The 21,997-nt window shown below is 42.6% G+C and overlaps 1 protein-coding gene across 2 annotated transcripts in view; it reads left to right on the top strand.

The window, feature by feature from the left end:
* iars2 (isoleucyl-tRNA synthetase 2, mitochondrial) overlaps positions 1–21,997 on the top strand; it is a 105,991-nt gene that overhangs the window by 33,700 nt on the left and 50,294 nt on the right. For both annotated transcript variants that reach the window (XR_011886813.1, XM_072265078.1), the window contains exons 13-14: positions 2,635–2,737; positions 18,277–18,370. Coding sequence is in view for 1 of the 2 variants with exons in the window: in XM_072265078.1 (XP_072121179.1) it covers positions 2,635–2,737; positions 18,277–18,370 (197 nt within the window). In the remaining variant the exon portion in view is untranslated. The remainder of the gene's footprint in view (positions 1–2,634; positions 2,738–18,276; positions 18,371–21,997) is intronic.

Here is a 21,997-nt window from a genome sequence, read left to right as displayed (position 1 = left end):
TCTCATAAATGGCAAACACAGCCTGTTATGTTGACATGAGATACAGATGCTCTTAGAAATTTTCTTGCTTGGAATGATTGGCTTTTAGTTGTTATGGAAACACACAGTTTGATCAAATTTGTTGAGAGACTGTTAATGCCTTGTCATGTATGAAGTTATGGCAGTCTGTTATTGGACAGTCATAAAATTGGCAAAGAGAAAAGGGGAATTTTATGCAAAAGGCTTATAAAGGTAGATCTGTATATGATCAACTGACATGTAATTCTGTTTCCCTTTTGATATCTTTCTATGATTTTGTTTTCAGTTATAGGGTTCATCATTATTCTTTATATTGTATCAATTAAAATTTATTTGGTATTATGAGAAATTAAAGAAACAGTTGCGTAGCCCCCGTGGCCACCCTCAGGGTTGCTCAGCTCGCTGTTGTCTAGGGAAACAGCCCTCGGCCCTGCCAAACTGGGTAACTAGTTTGTGTGGATGCTGTGTGATGTACCCCACCCCACCCAAATAACAGACAATACATCAGAAACGATTAAACGATTTACAGTTTATAGATATTACTGGAACTATATAATTAATAGAGAATAAAATATAAAAGGAAAATAAAAGACGCCACACTTATCAAAGTTCAATCTTTTTGCGCACAAACAGTTGGAGCTCAGGACCCTTCTTCTTCACCCTGCGACCCCTCGGACCACCTCGACTGGCCGCCTGGGACCAACAACGGTGGTCGACCAGATGCTCCACACGAGTCCATCTCCGTCTCCTCTCCTCGCCGAACGCCCCTCTCGGGGTCTGACCCCGTTAGCAGACATCACAGCACCTGGTCCATCCTCTGTCTCTCTCTCCTGCCTTCTCCCCCAGAACCCCGCGCATACAGTATCTTCAGATAAACCAGAAACATAACAACTATCCCAATTGGTTCGTAACATTTTTATCACACTCCTAACCCAAAACAAGCTGCTAGCGCAAAAACTTTCTCAGCGTTTAACATAACAAAGAAACATTCCCAAGTATAACATAACAAAGAAGCCATTTTAATTAGCCTATGCAGTAACATATGAGACGAAACCCCCTTACACTCTCCCCTCACCAAAAAAAGTCATGTCCTCATGACTTCTAAATAACTCGCCAACCAGTCCTACAGACACACAACACACATACACACAGTGACAGTGCTCCCCAAACAGTGGACCTTACGCCCGTCCCACAGGCGCTACATAGGCCAACCTATCTGGGAGCTTCTTAACCCTCCGAGACCTCCGTACCCCCTCACCTAAACCCAAAAGGCTCAGACACTGCTAGGGATACCTCAGGCCTGCTTGCCAACTCCTCTCCACTCAGGCCACCATTACAACTCGGAGCCCCCATCCCGTGTCCGGAGCCCCGCTTCTTTTCCTTCCTGGTCCTGCCGTAACTCAGACTGCCCACAGCTAGCCCTCCCCACTACACCTGACTCAGTGGGAGAAGGGCCAAAGGTCGATTCCTTCTTCACGGGGAAGTTAGCGAAAGGCAGCAGGTACCACATGTGCAGCACATCATCTTTCGAATCCGTATTCTTCCTCATTCCCTCGATCGGTAGCTGCTGTTTAAGTCTCTCCAAACTGAAACATTTAGCCGGGGCTACCCCTTCAGCCTCCTGCAGTCGAGACGTCAGCTTCTTCGGGGACTCCTCCAACTCTCGCCGCAGCCTCAGCAGTTCTGACTCAGGGTTCTTGGCCATCTCAATCTGGGATGCAGTTACCCCACCAGCTTCTTCCACCCTGACCTGAAAAGCAGCAGTTAAAGGATGTTCAGCCCCCAGTGTTTTCTTCCTGATGACGTCTTCCAGGTCAACTTTCAGTTTTTCCACTTCATTTGAACTCTCGATAGTCATCTTCAGGTTCCTTTCAAGCGTCCGCCTCCCTTTTCCGAGATCTGTCGTCCATTTCTTCACCTCCTTGGGAGTGTAGTCAAACTCCCCTCCCTGGGCTCTCGGTTTTCTGTTGGCCTTAGTCAGAACACTTCCTTGATCTTCCCCAACTTGTAAGTCTTCCGATCTTTTCTGAATTGACGTTTTGAGTTTCTGCTGATCCCTTCGAAGGTGGGTCATTGTTTCTTCTCGCTGGATTAATTCATCAGTACATGACTGCAGTGTCGGCTCGGAATTCCGTTGCTGCTTCTCCACGTTGACGAGCGTGAATTCCAAGTCTGCAATGGTCATCCCACAAGTGCGGCACTCAGTTTCCGGCCGGCATTTCTGCCCCCTTACAGTTGAAATATTATTACTTTAACAAATAATAGCATGTGTTTTGTGAATAAGGTTGCTTATTTATCTGAATATAACTGTTTATCATTTGCAATTGATCAGAATATTATCAGAATAATTAATCTCTGGAGTTTAATCAGTCATTGCCTAATTTATACGATATATAAGGATTCTGTTGTATTCTGTTGCATTTGACCTGATGGCCTAATTTTGCATCCTTTCCAACATCTTACTCGCCATACTAACTAAAGAGAGCGCAGAACCTTGCTTAAAGATGGAATAAATACAGAAATACTTTAAGAATTGAGCTTGAATGTGTACTGTATTTTTAAAATTCACCTGTTATTATTAATGTTGTTAACTCAGATGTAACTGCTCCCATACAGATATACAAGGGATCACCTCGTCAAACTGGTAAAAGAACATGGTACAGACTGTTGGTGGACTCTACCTTTGGATCAACTCTTGACAAAGGAAATTTTAAAAAAGGTATTTTTGTTTCAAGATCATAATCTCAATCATGTTGCAAGAGAATGTGTGAGACTTCAAACCTATATACAACCTATTCAATGAAAATTCCTTGCATTATATTTGTAAATCATTCAAAGTTTAAGAAATTGCTCTAAACTTAAAGGAGGAGTACTAGATATGGTGCATTAATTTTGCTTACTTTACAGTCCCCTAACATGAGTACATAAAATCTGTTCAATCTAAAATAGTTTATACAAAGTGTTCAAAAATATAGGTAAGTTTTAAGAAGTAACAAATTTCCTGGAAATAAATTAATTTGGGGTAAATTCATTGGAGAATGATACATTACATTAAAGACATCTGAGGCAGGATAAGCAATGTAACCCTTGAGTCAGCTGTACAGGTCATTGAGATAACAGCTAATTCTCGAACTAAACCCCATAATCTCACCCAGTACTCATATTCTGTGATATTCACTTAGGTAGAGAATTCCTCTGATTTATTTCAGTCCTTAATTAAAGACATTTGCTCTGAAACTTGTAGACTCTACATCAAATCTCTGCATTCAGAGGAAGTAGCATTTAAGAGCATTCTGTATTGAAATGAGGTGTCTTGTTCATCTAAACTCTATTGAGTATTGACTTCTGCCTATTTCCCTATTTGTAAGAAAACTCTCATGCTACAGTATCCCCAGCAATAATATATTTAGGAAGGAACATGGTAAAAATATCTTGCCAAGGGTTTGCAGTAAGACTTCCCTTATTCTTCATTGCTGTTGCTGTTACTGTAAAGCTCAATGCACCTTTTCCTTGTTATGTGTTTACACTGCATTTTGCAACTAGTAATTCCAAACCCCAGAGTACTACAGATTCTTCTGGTTTCTCACCATTTAAAATGATCAGCCTCTTGTTTCTCAGTAATACTCACTCTGTTATCCTTTGCCTGTACACTCACGCACTCTTATGTATATCTTATATCTCACTTTCTGATTTATCTTTGTGTCATAAACAAACCTGCATGTCTTAGACTTTGCCTTTTAGTCAAAGACATTACTATACCGTAAAAAAACTCAAGTTCCAGAACTGAAGATGGAAAAGTGGAAAGGCCACTTATTTTTGGCATTTCTGCTCTTAATTAAATGGTTTTTTTTAAATTCCAAAGTGGCAGCTTCAGTTCGTGTTATGTCCCAGTGTATTTTTTGATAGGGCGAATTGAGTTTGTTCTTTTCCTCTACATTGTTCTACTTTGATTTCATAACTGTGCATGGTTGTCATGCCTTTCCATTTTAATTTAATGTAGTACTGTGGACAGTCAACATTAATGCATTATCCAGATGAATAAATATATTATAGCAGCTCTGCTTGAGATATGTAAGTTCTGTCTGCCCTCCCTGATGTTTTTGACTTTATTACACAGGTCCCACAATCTTCCTTACAAATTTCCCATCACCCATGACTTCCATGCTTTTTCTTCTTCCCCTATCATAGTATTACAGCTGCAAGCAAGTGCACTGCTTAACTTTACCAAAAGTTCAGACGTGACAAGTTGAGCATGATTGGACTTTATTAAGTCCTTTCCTTACCCGTAACCTGTCTTTCAAAAGCATTTTCTTTGGCAAACCTCGATGTTTACTTATGACAACAATAAGCCTAAATGTTATGTTTGTTAACCATCAAGCATTTTTTGTGCTTGTAGATTTGCTATTTGACACTAATTTGAGGATGAATCAACGACTCCTAGTTGACCTAACAAGAGACACCTTATTTGCAGAACCCTGCCCCACCTTACTCAGCAAATGTAGTTTTTACGATAGCCATTTAAAATTTTATTATTAATAATTAATAGTAGCAACTCCCCCTGAACTGAGAAATTAACTAAACTGGGGTGGCATGATATTTTACAGCACCAGCAACCCAGATTCAGTTCCCGCTGCTGTCCATAGGAGCTTGTATGTTCTTCCCGTGACCACGTGTGTTTCCTCAGGATGCTCTGGTTTCATCTCATAGTCCAAAGACATGCCACTTGGTGGATGAATTGGTCATTGTTAACTGTCCGGTGATTAGGCTAGGGTTAATTCCATTTGACCTACTCAACTGTCTTTGTCCTCTGCTCTAGTTCTCAGTGGACCTGCTCAAGCCCATTTACAAATGTCACAGTGATTGCCTGGAAGGAAGAATAATCCACAGCTCATTAATAACCATCTAATTCAATCTTTCTTCCTGCATATTCTGCCTTTTGTTTCAAGTACAGAGAATGTTTATCTAAAATTATTTACTATACTGCTTTCATGTTGCCAACCAAGCCAATTTGTCTCTTCCATTCTCTTCCTTTCTCATATATCCTGTTGATCCTTCTGCACCACACTATCCCTGCCTTGTCTATATTGCCTTATCATCTCCATTCTGTTCCCTCAACCTGCTGCTGCTACTATTTAGATCTGTGCTCATAACTTCTGGCTATTTTATTTTAATTGAGTCATTCTAATGGAGATTTTACTGCGACCTTGGCATGAAATTGCCCTGAGTTGGCCAATAATGGCATTTTGTCATTGAACATGGCAAATTCTCCTTCTTTAATCTGTATGGTCTTTGAGTACGTTTCTGCTATTCAGCATTACTAATGTCCACTTTGTTGATACAGCCCAGGTACAGCTGGAGCATGTGTAATACTTTGCTGAAATCCCTTAAGGATCAAGTTAGGACTCCACCACTTAATCTCCAGGAGCCGTTGGTCCATCTTCCACAAACATGTAATCAGCTCAACATTTTGCTCAGCTGTTTCGTTATTGGCACAATTCTTAGTAAACTTAATTTTAAATTAGGTTCCCTGTACAGAATTGCATCTTGAGTACTGACTAACTGCTTACTGTCTCTCGTTAAATCACACAGGATGTGTACTGTACAGTCTATTACTGTACTTTAAAAAAAAAATGGAATCAGATGTATTTAACGCAAACACAAGGAAATCTGCAGATGTTGGAGTCAGCGCGCATGCTGCGCTCGTTGACTTCATTAACTTTGCCTCCAACTTTCACCCTGCCCTCAAGTTTACCTGATCCATTTCCGACACCTCCCTCTCCTTTCTAGATCTTTCTGTCTCTATCTCTGGAGACAGCTTATCTACTGATGTCTACTATAAGCCTACGGACTCTCACAGCTATCTGGACTATTCCTCTTCTCACCCTGTCTCTTGCAAAAACGCTATCCCCGTCTCCGCCGCATCTGCTCTCAGGATGAGGCTTTTCATTCCAGGATGAAGGAGATGTCCTCCTTTTTTTAAAGAAAGGGGCTTCCCTTCCTCCACCATCAACTCTGCTGTCAAACATATCTCTCCCATTTCACGCACATCTGCTCTCATGCCATCCTCCCACCACCCCACTAAGAATAGGGTTCCCCTTGTCCTCATCTACCACCCCACCAGCCTCCGGGTCCAACATATAATTCTCCGCAACTTCCGCCACCTCCAACAGGATCCCACCACTAAGCACGTCTTCCCCCCCCCCCACCCCGCTTTCCGCAGGGATCGCTCCCGATGCGACTCCCTTGTCCATTCGTCCCCCCCATCCCTCCCCACCGATCTCCCTCCTGGCACTTATCCTTGTAAGCAGAACAAGTGCCACACATGCCCTTACATTTCCTCCCTCACTACCATTTAGGGCCCCAGACAGTCCTTCCAGGTGAGGCAACACTTCACCTGTGAGTCGGCTGGGGTGTTACACTGCGTCAGGTGCTCCCGATGCAGCCTTCTATATATTGGCGAGACCCGATGCAGACTGGGAGACCGTTTCGCTGAACACCTATGCTCTGTCCGCCAGAGAAAGCAGGATCTCCCAGTGGCCACACATTTTACTTCCACATCCCAATCCCATTCTGATATGTCTATCCACGGCCTCCTCTACTGTCAAGATGAAGCCACACTCAGGTTGGAGGAACAACACCTTGTATTCCGTCTGGGTAGGCTCCAACCTGATGGCATGAACACTGACTTCTCTAACTTCCATTAATGCCCCACCTCTCCCTCGTATCCCATCCGTTATTGCCCATCCTCTGCGCTTCCCCCCTCCCCCTTTCTTTCTCCCTCGGCCTCCTGTCCCATGATCCTCTCCTGTCCCTTTTGCCAATCAACTGTCCAGCTCTTGGCTCCATCCCTCCTCCTCCTGTCTTCTCCTATCATTTTGGATCTCCCCCTCCCTCTCCCACTTTCAAATCTGTTACTAGCTCTTCCTTCAGTTAGTCCTGATGAAGGGTCTCAATCGTTGACTGCACCTCTTCCTATAGATGCTGCCTGGCCTGCTGCAGATGTGTTGTCAGATGTATTTAATATTGATTCATTGACAGGTGGGCCTAGTGGGGAGGATTTTATCTGTGATGGACTGAGCTATGTCCACAACTTTTTGTAGGATTTTCCATTCACAGGCATTGGTGTTTCCATACCAGGCTCTGATACGGTCAGTCAGTGTATTCTCCACTACACAACTACATAAGTTGTCAAATTTTTTGATGTCATCCCATATCTCGGCAAACTCCTGAGGAAGTAAAGTTGATGCTGTGCTTTCTTTGCAATTGCACTTACTTGCTGGGTCCAAGACAGGTCTTTTGAAATAGTAACACCCAGAAGTTTAAAGCTGCTAACCCTCTGCACCTCTGATCCTCCGACGAGGACTGGGTTATGGACCTCTGGTTTCCCTCTCCTGATATCTTTAATCAGTTCCTTGGTCTTGCTGACATTGTGAGAGGTTATTGTTCAGATTTTCAATCTCCCTCCTATATGCTGATTCATCACCTTTGATTTTGCCCACGATGGTGGTGTCATCAGCAAACTTGAATATGGCATTGGAGCGATCCAAGTTGCCTCTTGGGCAAGAGCTGATATTGTATGTTTTTGCAAATAAAACAAAGTGAAGTGTTCACAGACAAGGGAAAATCTGCAGTTGCTGCCAATCTGAGCAGCACACACAATGTGCTGGCGGAAGTCAGCAGGTCAGGCAGCATCTTAAGAAAAGAGTGCAGTCAACATCTCAGGCCAAACAGTGGACTGTACTCTTTTCCTAGATGCTGCCTGCCCTGCTGAGTTCCTCAAGCATTTTGTGTATGAGGCATTTAATGTTTAATGAAACCTGTAATACATTTTATTGAACTCCAAAACCTAACCACAAACGTGCGCTAAAAATCCGTACATAACAATGTCGTCACGTCAGACCAGCTTCTTAAAGCGAAACCCCAACTCAATGTTGATGGTTGTGAATTATGTACATTTCTCCCAATTATATTACCCCGCACAGACCCCCCCCCCCCCCAGGAATTCACTAAAACTGGCATTGTGAGCCTCTGAGTGGTTCCCATGGGTGGTGGAACTGCAGTTGCCTCTGGCTCGTCCAGAGGTGCATTGACACACTCATGGTCATGTTGTGATGCCAGAGGCATGACAGCAAAATAATTCAAATCTTGGTGGGCCGGTTTAAAGCAATCCACTAAAATACGTTCAGGCTTAACCCTTCTGATCTATGATAAAAGCCATTTCTCCCCATTCCAAGATGTGAAACAGGCCATCGTAAGAGGGCCTAAGGGGATGTTGGAGTGCATCATGGCAGACTAAAACAAACGAGGCAGAATGTAGATCAACGGAACCCCAAGAGTGCTGTACACCATGATGGGAGTAGGAGTAGGTGAAAAGGAGTTGAATTTACTGAGGAGGGTGGAATGTTGTTGAGAGGCCCACCAGGCAATCGTGGAGTCAGGAATGAAATCATCTGGCACTCGTAATGGCTGCCCGTGTACCACCTCCGCAGCGGATTACTGCGGGTCCTCTTTTGGAGCAGTTTTGATCCCCAGCAGGAGCCATGGGAGACGATCCTGCCAACACTCATCGGTCAGGGAAGCCCTCAGAACAACCTTTAAGGAGCGGTGAAACCGCTCGCATAGGCCTTTGGACTGCTGGTGATATGCTATGGTGTGATGCCCAGGGGTCTGAAATGAATTGGGGACCGCAATCAGAGGAATTATCAGATGGGGAGCCAAACGGAGCAACTTGGGTACTGATGAGTGCCCAAGTCATGTCTGCGGCCGCTGTTGATGCTAGAGGGACGACCTTTGGCCACTTGGTGGTACAGTCCACCATGGTAATAAGCTGCCCAAGGGGGTGGAGGGGGGAGAGGACCAACAAGGTCCACATTGACATGGTCAAACTATCACTCAGGAACCTCAAAAGGTGCCATTGACGCCTGAACAATTTTTGCCTATTGGCACTCCACACAAATTGCAGACCAATCACGCACGTCCCTTCTGAGGCTGTACCAAACAAAATTTAGTGAAACCAGTGTTGTATGAGTCCTTCCAGCCCGGATGCGAGAGGCTCTGTGAGGAGTTGAAAACAATCCATTTTCATTTTGCAGGCACGATGGGGAAAGGACAACTGGTTGAGACATTGCACAGGGCAGAAATGCCAGCTTTCTTGAACTTAATGTCAACCAGTCGCAGGCCCATGACTGCTGTTTGGAAAGCCTGGACCTCTGGGTCAGTAACTTGGTCACTGCCTTGCCAGCATAGTCAACCCCTAGCTGTACAGCTTCAACAGCTGGCCAAGAGAGGCAATGAGCCAAGGCGTTATTGTTCTCCTTGATACGTTGTATATCCTAGGATATGTATGCCAGGCAGTGTTGCTGCCTTGCAGACCAAGGGTCTGATGTTTTGGCCATCGTGTGTACATGAGGTTTTGTGATCAATGAACGCTGTGAAGTGACAACTTTAGAAGAAAACAAAAATGGTGGACAGTCAGATAAAGACCGAGAAGCTCATGGTCAAATGTGCTGTACTTATTTTCAGAGGAACAGAGCTGCTGACTGAAAAAAGCAAGTGGCTGCCACACACCTCCTACCAACTGTTCGTGCACAGCACCCACAGCATTGTCTGAGGCGTCAGTGTTAATGGCTGTGGGTGCATTGGGGAGCAGGTGCGTCTGTATGGTTTCGTTAGAACTCGTTTGGCATCATCAAATGCCCTGGTCATGTCTACTGACCAGTCAAGTACTTGATTAGGGGTATTGCCTTCAAGTGCACCATTCAGGAGAGCAGCAGCTCGCGGAATGAAGTGGTGATAGAAATTTGCCTTACCTAAAAACTCCAGTGATTTTTTTTGTAGTGTGGGGTGATGGGAAATCCATGGTAGCGGCTACTTTTGGATGGGGGGGGCAGTTTTGCACTGTCTGTAGAGATGCGATTGCCAAGAAAATCAATGGTTGTCAACCCAAACTAGCACTTAGCGGGGTTAATAATCAACTTGTGTTGGCTTAAGCGCTCAGAGTGTGACTAGATGAGATGCGTATTCCGACTTGGGAGCACTGATGGCAAGTGTCATCCAGGTAAACAAAAGAAAATCTAAGTCTTTGAATACAGAATTTATCAGCTGTTGGAAAGTCTATGCTGCATTTTTCAGTCAAAACGACATGCGCAGAAACTCAAAATGGCCAAACAGGGTTATCATAGCTGATTTGTGAACATCCTCCAAGCACACTGGCACCTATTGGTAGCCCCTAACTAGATTGAATTTGGAAAAAATTAACTTTCCAGCTAAACGAGCTGAAAAGTCTTGTGTGTGTGGAACTGGCTAATGATCGGGGGATGGTGGCCTCATTAAGGCATCGGTAATCACCACATGGATGGCAGACACCATCAAACTTGGGAAACGTATGGAGGGGCAACGCCCAAGGAATATTCAACTGGCATACAATGTCGAGTCTCTCATATCAGCAAACTCAGCCTTCATGGTTGCCATCTTTTCTTGGTCTAGTCTCTGCATACGGGCATGGACTGGCAGGCCAGTTGTGGGAATGTGGTGCTTGACCCCATGTTTTGACACTGTAGTGGAGAATGTGGGCTTGGTACGGTTTGGGAATTCCCCCAGCAGTCAAGTAAACTCGCACACGGTGGTGCATGCGCTTGACAGAGTCATTGTGGGGAAGTTACTGAGGGAGCTGGCTAACGACCCAAAGTCCTTGACAGCCACAAGCCAGCAGTTCTTAAGATAGACCAACAGTCCTTGGGCACACTGATGAGAGGTCTAGTCACTTTAACCAGGATGAAGTCCCATGTGTAACATCACCCACTGAAGTAGAGTGTCACCCATCGTCTCACGTAAGTTTGGACCTTGGTGGTGTCCAGTGAGGTTTTGTCGCTCTTTGCCTTCTCATCAATAGGCGTTGCTGGCAGCACACTCACTTGAGCACCTGTGTCACATAAGAAGCATCACCCTGAAAGGGTGTTCATATTGAAGAGTAGACGACCCTGGCATCTGAAACCCACGGTGTTTCCAGACCTCTGCTGTCCCGATAAGCTGGCACTGTCGAAGCTGCAAGGCAGTTAGCACTTCCTAACATTTGTACCAAAGCAAGCATGGTAAAAACACAGGCCCAGTGTAATCTGTTTCACAGCGTCGTGCATCTTTATGTTGGGGGCCTTGCTGACCAGGCTTATTGAGATAGAGAATTAAGGAGGAATGATACATTGCTGCCCAGCTTAGTGTAGAATATCAGCCATTTTAGCAAGCATCCTGTAGTCCATCACGGGCTGCGAACTTGAATAGACTTCTGCTGTATGATGTTAAAACAAGGATGGTGATTTCCCACTTTGTGGTCCATTAGCTCCAAGGCTTAGCATTACCGAGACTGGGTAAGGAGAGCAACTGTTTGGTGTGCTTGGACTCCGATATTCCATAAGTCTGCAAAAGCTCAGTTTTCAGTGATTGGTATTTATCGTGTTCAGGCGGGTGTTCAAGTAAACTCAACACTCTCGCCACAGTGGTATTCCTGTGCGACGCTACCATTTGGTGTCATCGGCAGTGATTTCTCGCAGAGCGAACTGTGCCTCAGCTTGTACAAACCGAGTGACGGCATTTTGCTCCCAAAGCTGGCAGTTTCAAAGCGACTGCGTTGGCCAACGTGTTCAGTAACCCTCGAATCGTCCTAGAGCAGGGGTCCCCAACCTTTTTTGCACCGTGGACCAGTTTAATATTGACAATAGTCTTATGGACCGGCCGACGGGGTGGGGGGGGGGTGTTAATCACAACTGGAATATAGGTGATAAGTCAACTATAAGTCACTTATAAGTGGCTAATACACTCCATTTCATTTCTAAAAGGGTTTATCTAACGAATTTAATATTAAACACAGCGCATATTTTCCTCACATGAATATAGTGATAAGTCAATTATAAGTCACTTCTAAGTTGATAGCATTATAACATTTTAAGTAACGTTTGGGTATTAAACACACAGCGCATATTTTCCTGATCGTCTCCAAAGTCTTCCAAGTCTCCAAGAACCTGTCACCTGGACATTACCTTTCTCACACCAGGTATTACTTGCTGATCTGATGAAGGGTCTTGGCCCAAAAAGTCAACTCTTTATTTCTTTCCAAAGATGCTTCCTGACCTGCTGAGTTCCTCCAGCATTTTATGAGTATTACTCTGGATTAACATCATCAGCAGAAGCCCTTGTGGTTACTGTTTGCCCATTGCTGCTTTCTTATGGATCCAAGTTGGATTTCATCAAATTTTAAAACTTACATTGCCTTCCCATTCCCCAGCTCTTGAATATCAGTCTCTTTTTGTTGTTGTTGTTACTGTTAATACCAATGCCACTATCTAATCTGGAGTTCATTCCTTTTAGATCATGCTTAACATTTACTCATCCTATTAGGATTTTGCCCAAATTCCCTAAAATCTTTTTTTTAATATTCAAACACAAGGAAATCTGCAGATGCTGGAAATTCAAGCAACACACACAAAATGCTGATGAAACGTAGCAGGCCAGGCAGCACCTATAGGAAGAAGTACTTTTACTATCTCTTCTTTCAGTTAGTTCTGACGAAGGGTCTCGGCCTGAAGCATCGACTGTACTTCTTCCTATAGATGCTGCTTGGCCTGCTGCGTTCCATCAGCATTTTGTGTGTGCTTTTTTAATGTTCATTTCATTTTGATTATGTTCTTCCGATGTTTTGTTCTGCTGAAGATGCCATGTCAATAAAAGTTATGCAGTTACTTTAGTTACAGTAAGATTAGTATAGAGTGACTTTACCTTGTCAATGATTGGTTTTAAATAGTACAAAAATTTTGTACCCACTTGATAATCAGGCTTTAAGCAACAAGAATTCTACCTTGTAAAGTGAATCTATTGCCAAATCCCTGAAGTCTCTGTCGGTCAGGGTCGACCATGGATGTTGCGTCCTAGTTGTCTAGATTTGCAAGCTAGGGTAGTACAATTTGGAGAGCAAACTGTTGCCCGTGTAGCAAGCTCCCCCTCTGATGAACCCAAAGGAATGGAAGAACCTGATACAGTTTGGCACCAGCAGCGTTGCAGGAGTTGCCAGTCAATTTTGAACTCAACGTGGGACTGCCTTAGGGACTCAAGCTTCGGATTTTTCCCCTCAGAGTTTACACCTGAAGCCTCACCCCATGAGTGGGATTATCCGCAAGGCAGCAGAGGTTCAAGATCAGAGTTTTCCCTCTAGTTGAGCTGCCGACCATAGCTGATGTGTCCCACCTGCCCAAAGTGACTGGCTTTAAGGTGCCAGTAGCCCACCTTTGCACTTCCTCCTGTCAGTAGAAACAGTTCCATCAGTCTTAGAAGATAAGCCACAATTTGGTTGTCAGTGGCACAGACCATTGGGAGCACTTAATAGGTAGTGGGAACTTATCCCCATTACTGCCCCTGGGTATAACAAACTTGGGGAACCGCCAAACCCCTTGTCATTCAAAACCTTGCTAAAATCGTCATAGTCATACTTTATTGTTCCCGGGGGAAATTGGTTTTCGTTACAGTTGCACCATAAATAATTAAATAGTAATAAAATCATAAATAATTAATAGTAATATGTAAATTATGCCAGGAAATAAGTCCAGGACCAGTCTATTGGCTCAGGGTGTCCGACCCTCCAAGGGAGGAGTTGTAAAGTTTGATGGCCACAGGCAGGAATGACTTCCTATGACGCTGAGTGTTGCATCTCAGTGGAATGAGTCTCTGGCTGAATGTACTCCTGTGCCCAACCAGTACATTATGTAGTGGATGGGAGACATTGTCCAAGATGGCATGCAACTTAGACAGCATCCTCTTTTCAGACACCACCGTCAGAGTGTCCAGTTCCATCCCCACAACATCACTGGCCTTACGAATGAGCTTGTTGATTCTGCTGGTGTCTGCTACCGTCAGCCTGCTGCCCAGCACACAACAGCGGACATGATCGCACTGGCCACCACAGACTCGTAGAACATCCTCAGCATCGTCCGGCAGATGTTAAAGGGCCTCAGTCTCCTCAGGAAATAGGGATGGCCCTGACCCTTCTTGTAGACAGCCTCAGTGTTCTTTGACCAGTCCAGTTTATTGTCAATTCGTATCCCCAGGTATTTGTAATCCTGCACCATGTCCACACTGATCCCCTGGATGGAAACAGGGGTCGCCGGTACCTTAGCTCTCCTCAGGTCTACCACCAGCTCCTTAAATAAATGATGTAGCTTCAGTCTTGCAGGTGTAGCATCCAAATAACCCAAGTGATTTCCCACATTCACCCTATTCATGAAAATTACTGAGAAAATTACAAGCCAGGAGGTTATTCAACTCATTATATTTGTGCCATTTGAAGAATTAACCAGTCTAATTCCCATGTCGTAATGCTACTCTTGTAGCCCTGCAGGGTGTGGATTTTTTTTTTAATGTGTTGAGTTTTTCATCCTTTACGAATCTCCATTTTACTTCTAAGAATCAAATAAATCACTTGTTTGCCAACTATTTGTGCTTCAGTGTTGGTTACATTTCTCTAGTGTGTACCCGGATCTTTTAAAACTCATATGAGAATGTGCTAGGATAGTAATGTTTCAAATCAATTGGAAGGGATAATTGTAATCTTATTTAAGCTTTAACAAACACTCAGTGTATTTCTTTCTTGGCTCTCCTCTCAACCTTGGTTCATGCTTTTTCCATTTTTATTCAGGTAAAATAGTTCTGCAAGGGATACATTCACAATATATGTGGTATTGAATAGAATAGTATTTATTCTACTCCTTGAGTTTCATTGTTGTAGTGAGCATGAATGCATATGTAAGAATTTTAATCTTCTCGAACTAACCCTTCAAAATTATTTACTTATAAAAAGTCAAGATTAATAAATGTGCGAGTCAGCTCCTTTATGATTACTAAAACATATGCCTACTTTGTTCTGTACCTTTGTACTGGGAGTGTAATGCTGAAATTGCAGAAGTAAACGTGGCTCCATTTGAACTTTTATGGATGAATAAAATAATTCACAGACCATGTTATTTGTCTTCTGAGGAGGAAGTGGTTTAATAAAAATTTTCACCTACTTACAAAAGTGCACAGAAATTTCCTGTAGATAATATCTTTCCCATTTTCTACTTGGAATTAGTTGAACAATGACATTTATTTTCAGAATGCAGCATCTAACTTATGCAATTTTGGATAACATGATATTATTTTTAAGTTGCTTTCCATGCTTCTGGCAGTGGGTTTTTCAAAATGGTTTAAAGGAGAATGAAAACACAGATTTAATATACCTCACTTGGCCATCTACTGTAGCACTGAACATGAGAAGATAGGATGATGCATAATGGCATACTATTGGGTTCAAGAATAGTCATTGCCCTGCAGCTGGCAGTCTCCTGAAGTGGTGTGGATAACTTCACTCACCACAACTCTGAACTGATTCCACGATTTACACTCTCACTTTCAAGGATTCTACAACTCATGTTCTTGTATTATTTAATTATATGCACTTTGTCTTCTTTTGCACATTGGTTGTTTTCCAGTCTTTGTTGATGCATAGTGCTTTTTTTAATATAAATTCTATTGTATTTCTTATTTTCCTATAAATGCCTGCAAGAAAATGAATCTCAAAGTAGTATATGGTAACCTATGCGTACTTTGATAATAAACTTACTTTAACTTGGACTTTATTCTTTAACTGAAGAGGAACTAAAACATGAAATAAATTGGAATTTTAAAGCTGTGCTTTCTTTTATTATTTAATAATTGGGGGTCGTGCACATTCTCCTTCAGTAGTGTTGAGGTTGAGAGAACTGAGAGCTTCAAGTTCCGAGGAGGGAATGTTACCATTTGCTCGTCCTGAGACAACTATATAGAACCACATCTAAGAAAGCCTACCAATGTCTCTACTTCTTTAGGAGGTTAAAGAAATTAGGCATGTTCTCATTGACTCTTAACAACTTTTATCAATGCACCATAGAAAACATCCTATCTAGGTGCATCACAGCTTGGTATGGCAACTGCTCTGCACGTGATTGCAAGAAACTGCAGAGTGTTACGGACACAGCTCAACACATCTCAGAAATCAACCTCCCCTCCATGGACTCTACACTTCTCATTGCCTCAGTAAAGCAACCAGCATAATCAAAGACTCCATCTATCCCAAACATTCCTTCTTCTTGAAAGCACATACCACCAGGTTCAAGGACAGATTCTAACCCACTGTTATAAGGCTATTAAAAGGTTCCCTAGTACAATTCGATAGACTGTTGACCTCTCATGTTCCTCGTTATGATCTTGCACCTTATTGTTTACCTGCACTGCACTTCCTCAGTTGCTGTTAAATTTTATTATTATTTCTCTGTTATTGCTTTACCTTGTTCTACCTCAATGAATTGTATAATGATTTGATCTGTATGAACAGTATGCAAGACAATACAAGCTTTTCATTGTATCTTGTACGTGTGACAATAATAAGCTAATTCCAACAGTTTATTTTAACTTTTGTACTTAAATATAATTTTTGTCATTGTTTGGAATAAGATGATAACAAAAATGGCTGGATCACTGGATGTTATTTTTTGTTTTAACCGTGTCAGTGACAGTGGTACCTGTCACAACTCCAAGCACCCAAATTAGTATCTTAGTTGCTGTCTGTAGTTTGCATGTTCTTGCTGTGACAATGCGCGTTTCTGTCTGTTGCTGCAGTTTCTTTCCACGTTCATGTTCACCGTCTAGTGTTAATTACTTCAGGTATTAGAACCAAAGGGGAGTTGAAGGGTATGAGGGAGCAATAGGAGTATGAATATGGTTTGAGAGTTGAGTTTAAAGTACAACATATAGCTCGATACATTGAATATATCTCGCAATTCCTCCGTCTCCGCCGCATCTGCTCTCAGGATGAGGCTTTTCATTCTAGGACGAGGGAGATGTCTTCCTTTTTTAAAGAAAGGGGCTTCCCTTCCTCCACTATCAACTCTGCTCTTAAACGCATCTCCCCCATTTCACGTACATCTGCTCTCACTCCATCTTCCCGCCACCCCACTAGGAATAGGGTTCCCCTGGTCCTCACCTACCACCCCACCAGCCTCCGGGTCCAACATATTATTCTCCGTAACTTCCGCCACCTCCAACGGGATCCCACCACTAAACACATCTTTCCCTCCCCCCCCCCTGCATTCCGCAGGGATCGCTCCCTACGCAATTCCCTTGTCCATTTGTCCCCCCATCCCTCCCCACTGATCTCCCTCCTGGCACTTAGCCGTGTAAGCGGAACAAGTGCTACACATGCCCTTACACTTCCTCCCTTACCACCATTCAGGGCCCCAGACAGTCCTTCCAGGTGAGGCAACACTTCACCTGTGAGTTGGCTGGGGTGATATACTGCATCCGGTGCTCCCGATGTGGCCTTTTATATATTGGCGAGACCCGACGCAGACTGGGAGACCACTTTGCTGAACACCTACGCTCTGTCCGCCAGAGAAAGCAGGATCTCCCAGTGGCCACACATTTTAATTCCACATCCCATTCCCATTCTGACATGTCTATCCACGGCCTCCCCTACTGTAAAAATGAAGCCACACTCAGGTTGGAGGAACAACACCTTATATTCCGTCTGGGTGGCCTCCAACCTGATGGCATGAACATCGTCTTCTCTAACTTCCGCTAATGCCCCACCTCCCCCTCGTACCCCATCTGTTACTTATTTTTATACACACATTCGTTCTCTCACTCTCCTTTTTCTCCCTCTGTCCCTTTGAATATACCCCTTGCCCATCCTTTGGGCCCCCCCCCCCCGCCCTTGTCTTTCTTCCTGGGCCTCCTGTCCCATGATCCTCTCGTATCCCTTTTGCCTATCACCTGTCCAGCTCTTGGCTCCATCCCTCCCCCTCCTGTCTTCTCCTATCATTTTGGATCTCCTCCTCCCCCTCCAACTTTCAAATCCCTTACTCACTCTTCCCTCAGTTAGTCCTGACGAAGGGTCTCAGCCTGAATCGTTGACTGCACCTCTTCCTAGAGATGCTGACTGGCCTGCTGCATTCACCAGCAACTTTGATGTGTGTTGCTTGAATTTCCAGCATCTGCAGAATTCCTGTTGTTTACGAATATGGGTGTGAGGTTGCAGGCATGCAATGAAATAAGTAGAAAGGTAATGAGATTGGGGATTCCTCTGCCAAGAGCCCACATGGACCTCTTGTATCATAATAAATTTCAGCTAAATAATCATGTAATGGGTTTAAATACAGTATAAATCTTTGGTTAAATTATTTTGTCATGCTTTTGTTTCTGCAGAGTGGAGGCTCTGATGTGTCAAGCTATATCAAGGGAGAAGATATCCTGGATATTTGGTTTGATAGTGGCATCTCATGGGCAAATGTGTTGGAAGGTTAGTAGTTAAATATTAATGGGTTACATATTTTAAATGATTTATAAATTTTAATCTAAAGAAATGGTTTGAGAGTTGGGTTTAAAGTACAACATATAGCTCGATACATTGAATATCATTGAACAAGTTGGAAATTTTGTGGTTTTGAATAACTGACTTCATTTTCTCTAAAAGTTAGTACTAAAAACTGGAAAGGAATAAATTGTAGATTCTGGAAATCTGAAATAATACCAAATTTACTCTTTCTCTCTGTCTATAACTCCACAGGTACTTAACTGATCTGCTGAGTACTTTTAGCATTTTTAATTTTTATGTCATCTGTCAGTGCCAAGTTGTCTACTAATAGTAGTATTAATGAAACAGTTCCATTATATGTGAATAATTAAGCTATGTGCAGAATTACTCAAAAGTTGTAAAACTTTGAAAAACATGCTCTACACTTCCTGACTTATTTGAAGAGGTTACAGGTGCTATGGATAGAGGAAATCAAGTATATGTACAATACCTAGATTTCCAAAAGATATTTGATAAGATTATTGTTATTGTGAAAAATAAGAATGATCTAATGAATTGATTACAAAATTGTTTAAAAGGTGGAAGTCAGGTAGTCAGTCGTTATTTTTTGAATTGTGACCAATGATGTGCTAAATTGTGACCAATGATGTGCTACAGGGATCATTACTGGAACCTCTGTTACTTTGTTGAATATGTTAATGATTTTGGTGAGAATCTAGGTGTTGATGATACCAAATTCGTGTTGCAATGGGCAATGAGGTAAGTTACCTAAGGTTACAACATGATATTGATCAACTGGGAAAGTTGCAAAGGAATGCTATATCAAATTTAATACTGGGTGTGAAGTGATACATTTAAGTAGTTAAATCTGGACAGTATGGTTTATAATAAAACTGAGCATTTGTAAGGCATTGATCAGACCACATTTGGAGTGTGGAGAGCAGTTTTGGGCCCCATATTTAAGAAAGGATGTGCCTGCATTGGAGAAGATCCAGAGGAGGCTTACAAGAATGATCCCGGGAATGAAAGGGTTAACAAATGAGTGTTTGATGGCTTTTGGCCTATACTCACTGGAGTTTAAAAGAATCAGGTATCAGAATAGGCTGTGGGGAGGGGTATGGAAAACTCAGTGACATTACTGATAATATAATGGCTTAGAGAGTGTACAATGGCATGCAAGAGTTTGGGCACTCCTGGTCAAAATTTCTGTTACTGTGAATAGCTAAGCAAGTAAAAGATGAACCGATTTCCAAAAGGCATAAAGTTAAAGATGACACATTTCTTTAATATTTTAAGCAAGAAAACTTTTTTGTTTCCATCTTTTACAGTTTCAAAATAATAAAAAAGGAGAAGGGCCTGAAGCAAAAGTTTTGGCACCCTGCATGGCAGTACTTAGTAGCACCCCCTTTGGCAAGTATCACAGCTCGTAAACACTTTCTGTAGCCAGCTAAGAGTCTTTCAATTCTTGTTTGGGGGATTTTCGCCCATTCTTCCTTGCAAAGGGCTTCTAGTTCTGTGAGATTCTTGGGCCGTCTTGCATGCACTGCTGTTTTGAGGTCTATCCACAGATTCTCGATGATGTTTAGGTCAGGGGACTGTGAGGGCCATGACAAATCCTTCAACTTGTGCCTCTTGAGGTAGTCCATTGTGGATTTTAAGGTGTGTTTAGGTTCATTACCCTGTTGTAGAAGCCATCCTCTTTTCACCTTCGGCTTTTTTTTTTTACAGATGGTATGACGTTTGCTTCCAGAATTTGCTGGTATTTAATTGAATTCATTCTTCCCTCTACCAGTGAAATGTGCCCCATGCCACTGGCTGCAACACAAGCCCAAAACATGATCGATCCACCCCCGTGCTTAACAGTTGGAGAGGGGTTCCTTTCATGAAATTCTGCACCTTTTTTTCTCCAAGCATACCTTTGCTCGTTGTGGCCAAAAAATTCTGTACAAAAGGTTCAAAGGAACATCTAAACAAGCTGACTGCATTTTGGAAACAAGTCCTGTGGACTGATGAAGTTAAAATAGGACCTTTTGGCCGCAATGTGCAAAGGTATGTTTGAAAAGAACTGTTAAGCACGGGGGTGGATCGATCATGCTTTGGGCTTGTGTTGCACCCAGTGGCATGGGGAACATTTACTGGTAGAGGGAAGAATGAATTCAATTTAATGCCAGCAGATTCTGGAAGCAAACATCACACCGTCTGTAAAAAAGCCGAAGGTGAAAAGAGGATGAGTTCTACAACAGGATAATGAACCTAAAACACCTCAAAATCCACAATGGACTACCTCAAGAGGCGCAAGCTGAAGGTTTTGCCGTGGCCCTCACAGTCCTCTGACCTAAACATCATCGAGAATCTGTGGAGAGACCTCAAAAGAGCAGTGCATGCAAGACGGCCCAAGAGTCTCACAAAACTAGAAGCCTTTTGCAAGGGCAAAATCCCCCAAACAAGAATTGAAAGACTCTTAGCTAGCTACAGAAAGCGTTTACAAGCTATGATACTTGCCAAAGGGAGTTTTATTAAGTAATGACCATGCAGGGTGCCCAAACTTTTGCTTCGGGCCCTTTTCCTTTTTTGTTATTTTGAAACTATAAAAGATGGAAAGAAAAAAAGTGTTTTTGCTTAAAATATTAAAGAAATGTGTCATCTTTAACTTTATGCCTTTTGGAAATCAGTACATCTTTTACTTGCTTAGCTAATCACAGCAACAGAAATTTTGACCAGGGGTGTCCAAACTTTTGCATTACCACTGTATGTGTCAAGGACACAAGACCTGTCATTTGAATAAATAAATAGCAACTGCCAAAATGCTTTGCATAACAATTAGTTCAATAACAACAGTACAGCAGATGCAAGTCCAGATCATTTACTTTTGGGCATGTTGCTGAGAAAAGAATATTTACTAGACCTCAAGCTAGCTTCATACCTTTCAGGATTAGACAAGAATTATTTGCATTGAACTAATCCATGCAGTAGGCAGGTGCAGCCTCAGTTGAACATCTGACTTCATTGAAGGAACTGCTGAAGGTTCAATCAACATTATTTGCCTGAATAAAGAATCCACAATGTACTAACTGGGAGACAAGAATTAACTGCACTCCCTTGATAGCTGCTACCATCATATTTAGGTATGTGGGCATCACTGACATTTAATTGCCCATTCTTCGCTGCTGTTACAAAACCATTGGTGAGTCACTATTTTAAATCATTGCAGTCTTCTGGTAAACTTACTCCTACAATATTATTGGTTGGGGAGTTTTATGTTTTCAGCACAGTAATGATAAAAGATAAATCTCCAAGGAAGGATGCTGTATGTCTTGGAGGGAATGACAAAGAAATTTGATCATTGTAGGAATTATTGGGAAAGAATTATGATCAGGTTTAATGTCATTGGCATATGTCATGAAATTTGTTTTGCGGCAGCAGTAATACTTACCATTGCATTACTTAATACAGGTTGAGTACCTCTTCTCTGAAATTCCAAAATCTGAAAACCTCTGAAATCTGATTTTATCATGAGTGCTGACGTAATGTCGCAAATGGAAAATTCCACAAGATACTGGGAAGGTTCCCAGGCGATGCGCATGCCTCTGTGCACCATTGACTGTTCTGAGC

This window comes from Mobula birostris, chromosome 8 (assembly GCF_030028105.1).
Source record: "Mobula birostris isolate sMobBir1 chromosome 8, sMobBir1.hap1, whole genome shotgun sequence".
NCBI classification, from domain to species: Eukaryota; Metazoa; Chordata; class Chondrichthyes; order Myliobatiformes; family Myliobatidae; genus Mobula; species Mobula birostris.
This window is presented reverse-complemented; position numbering and strand designations above follow the sequence as displayed.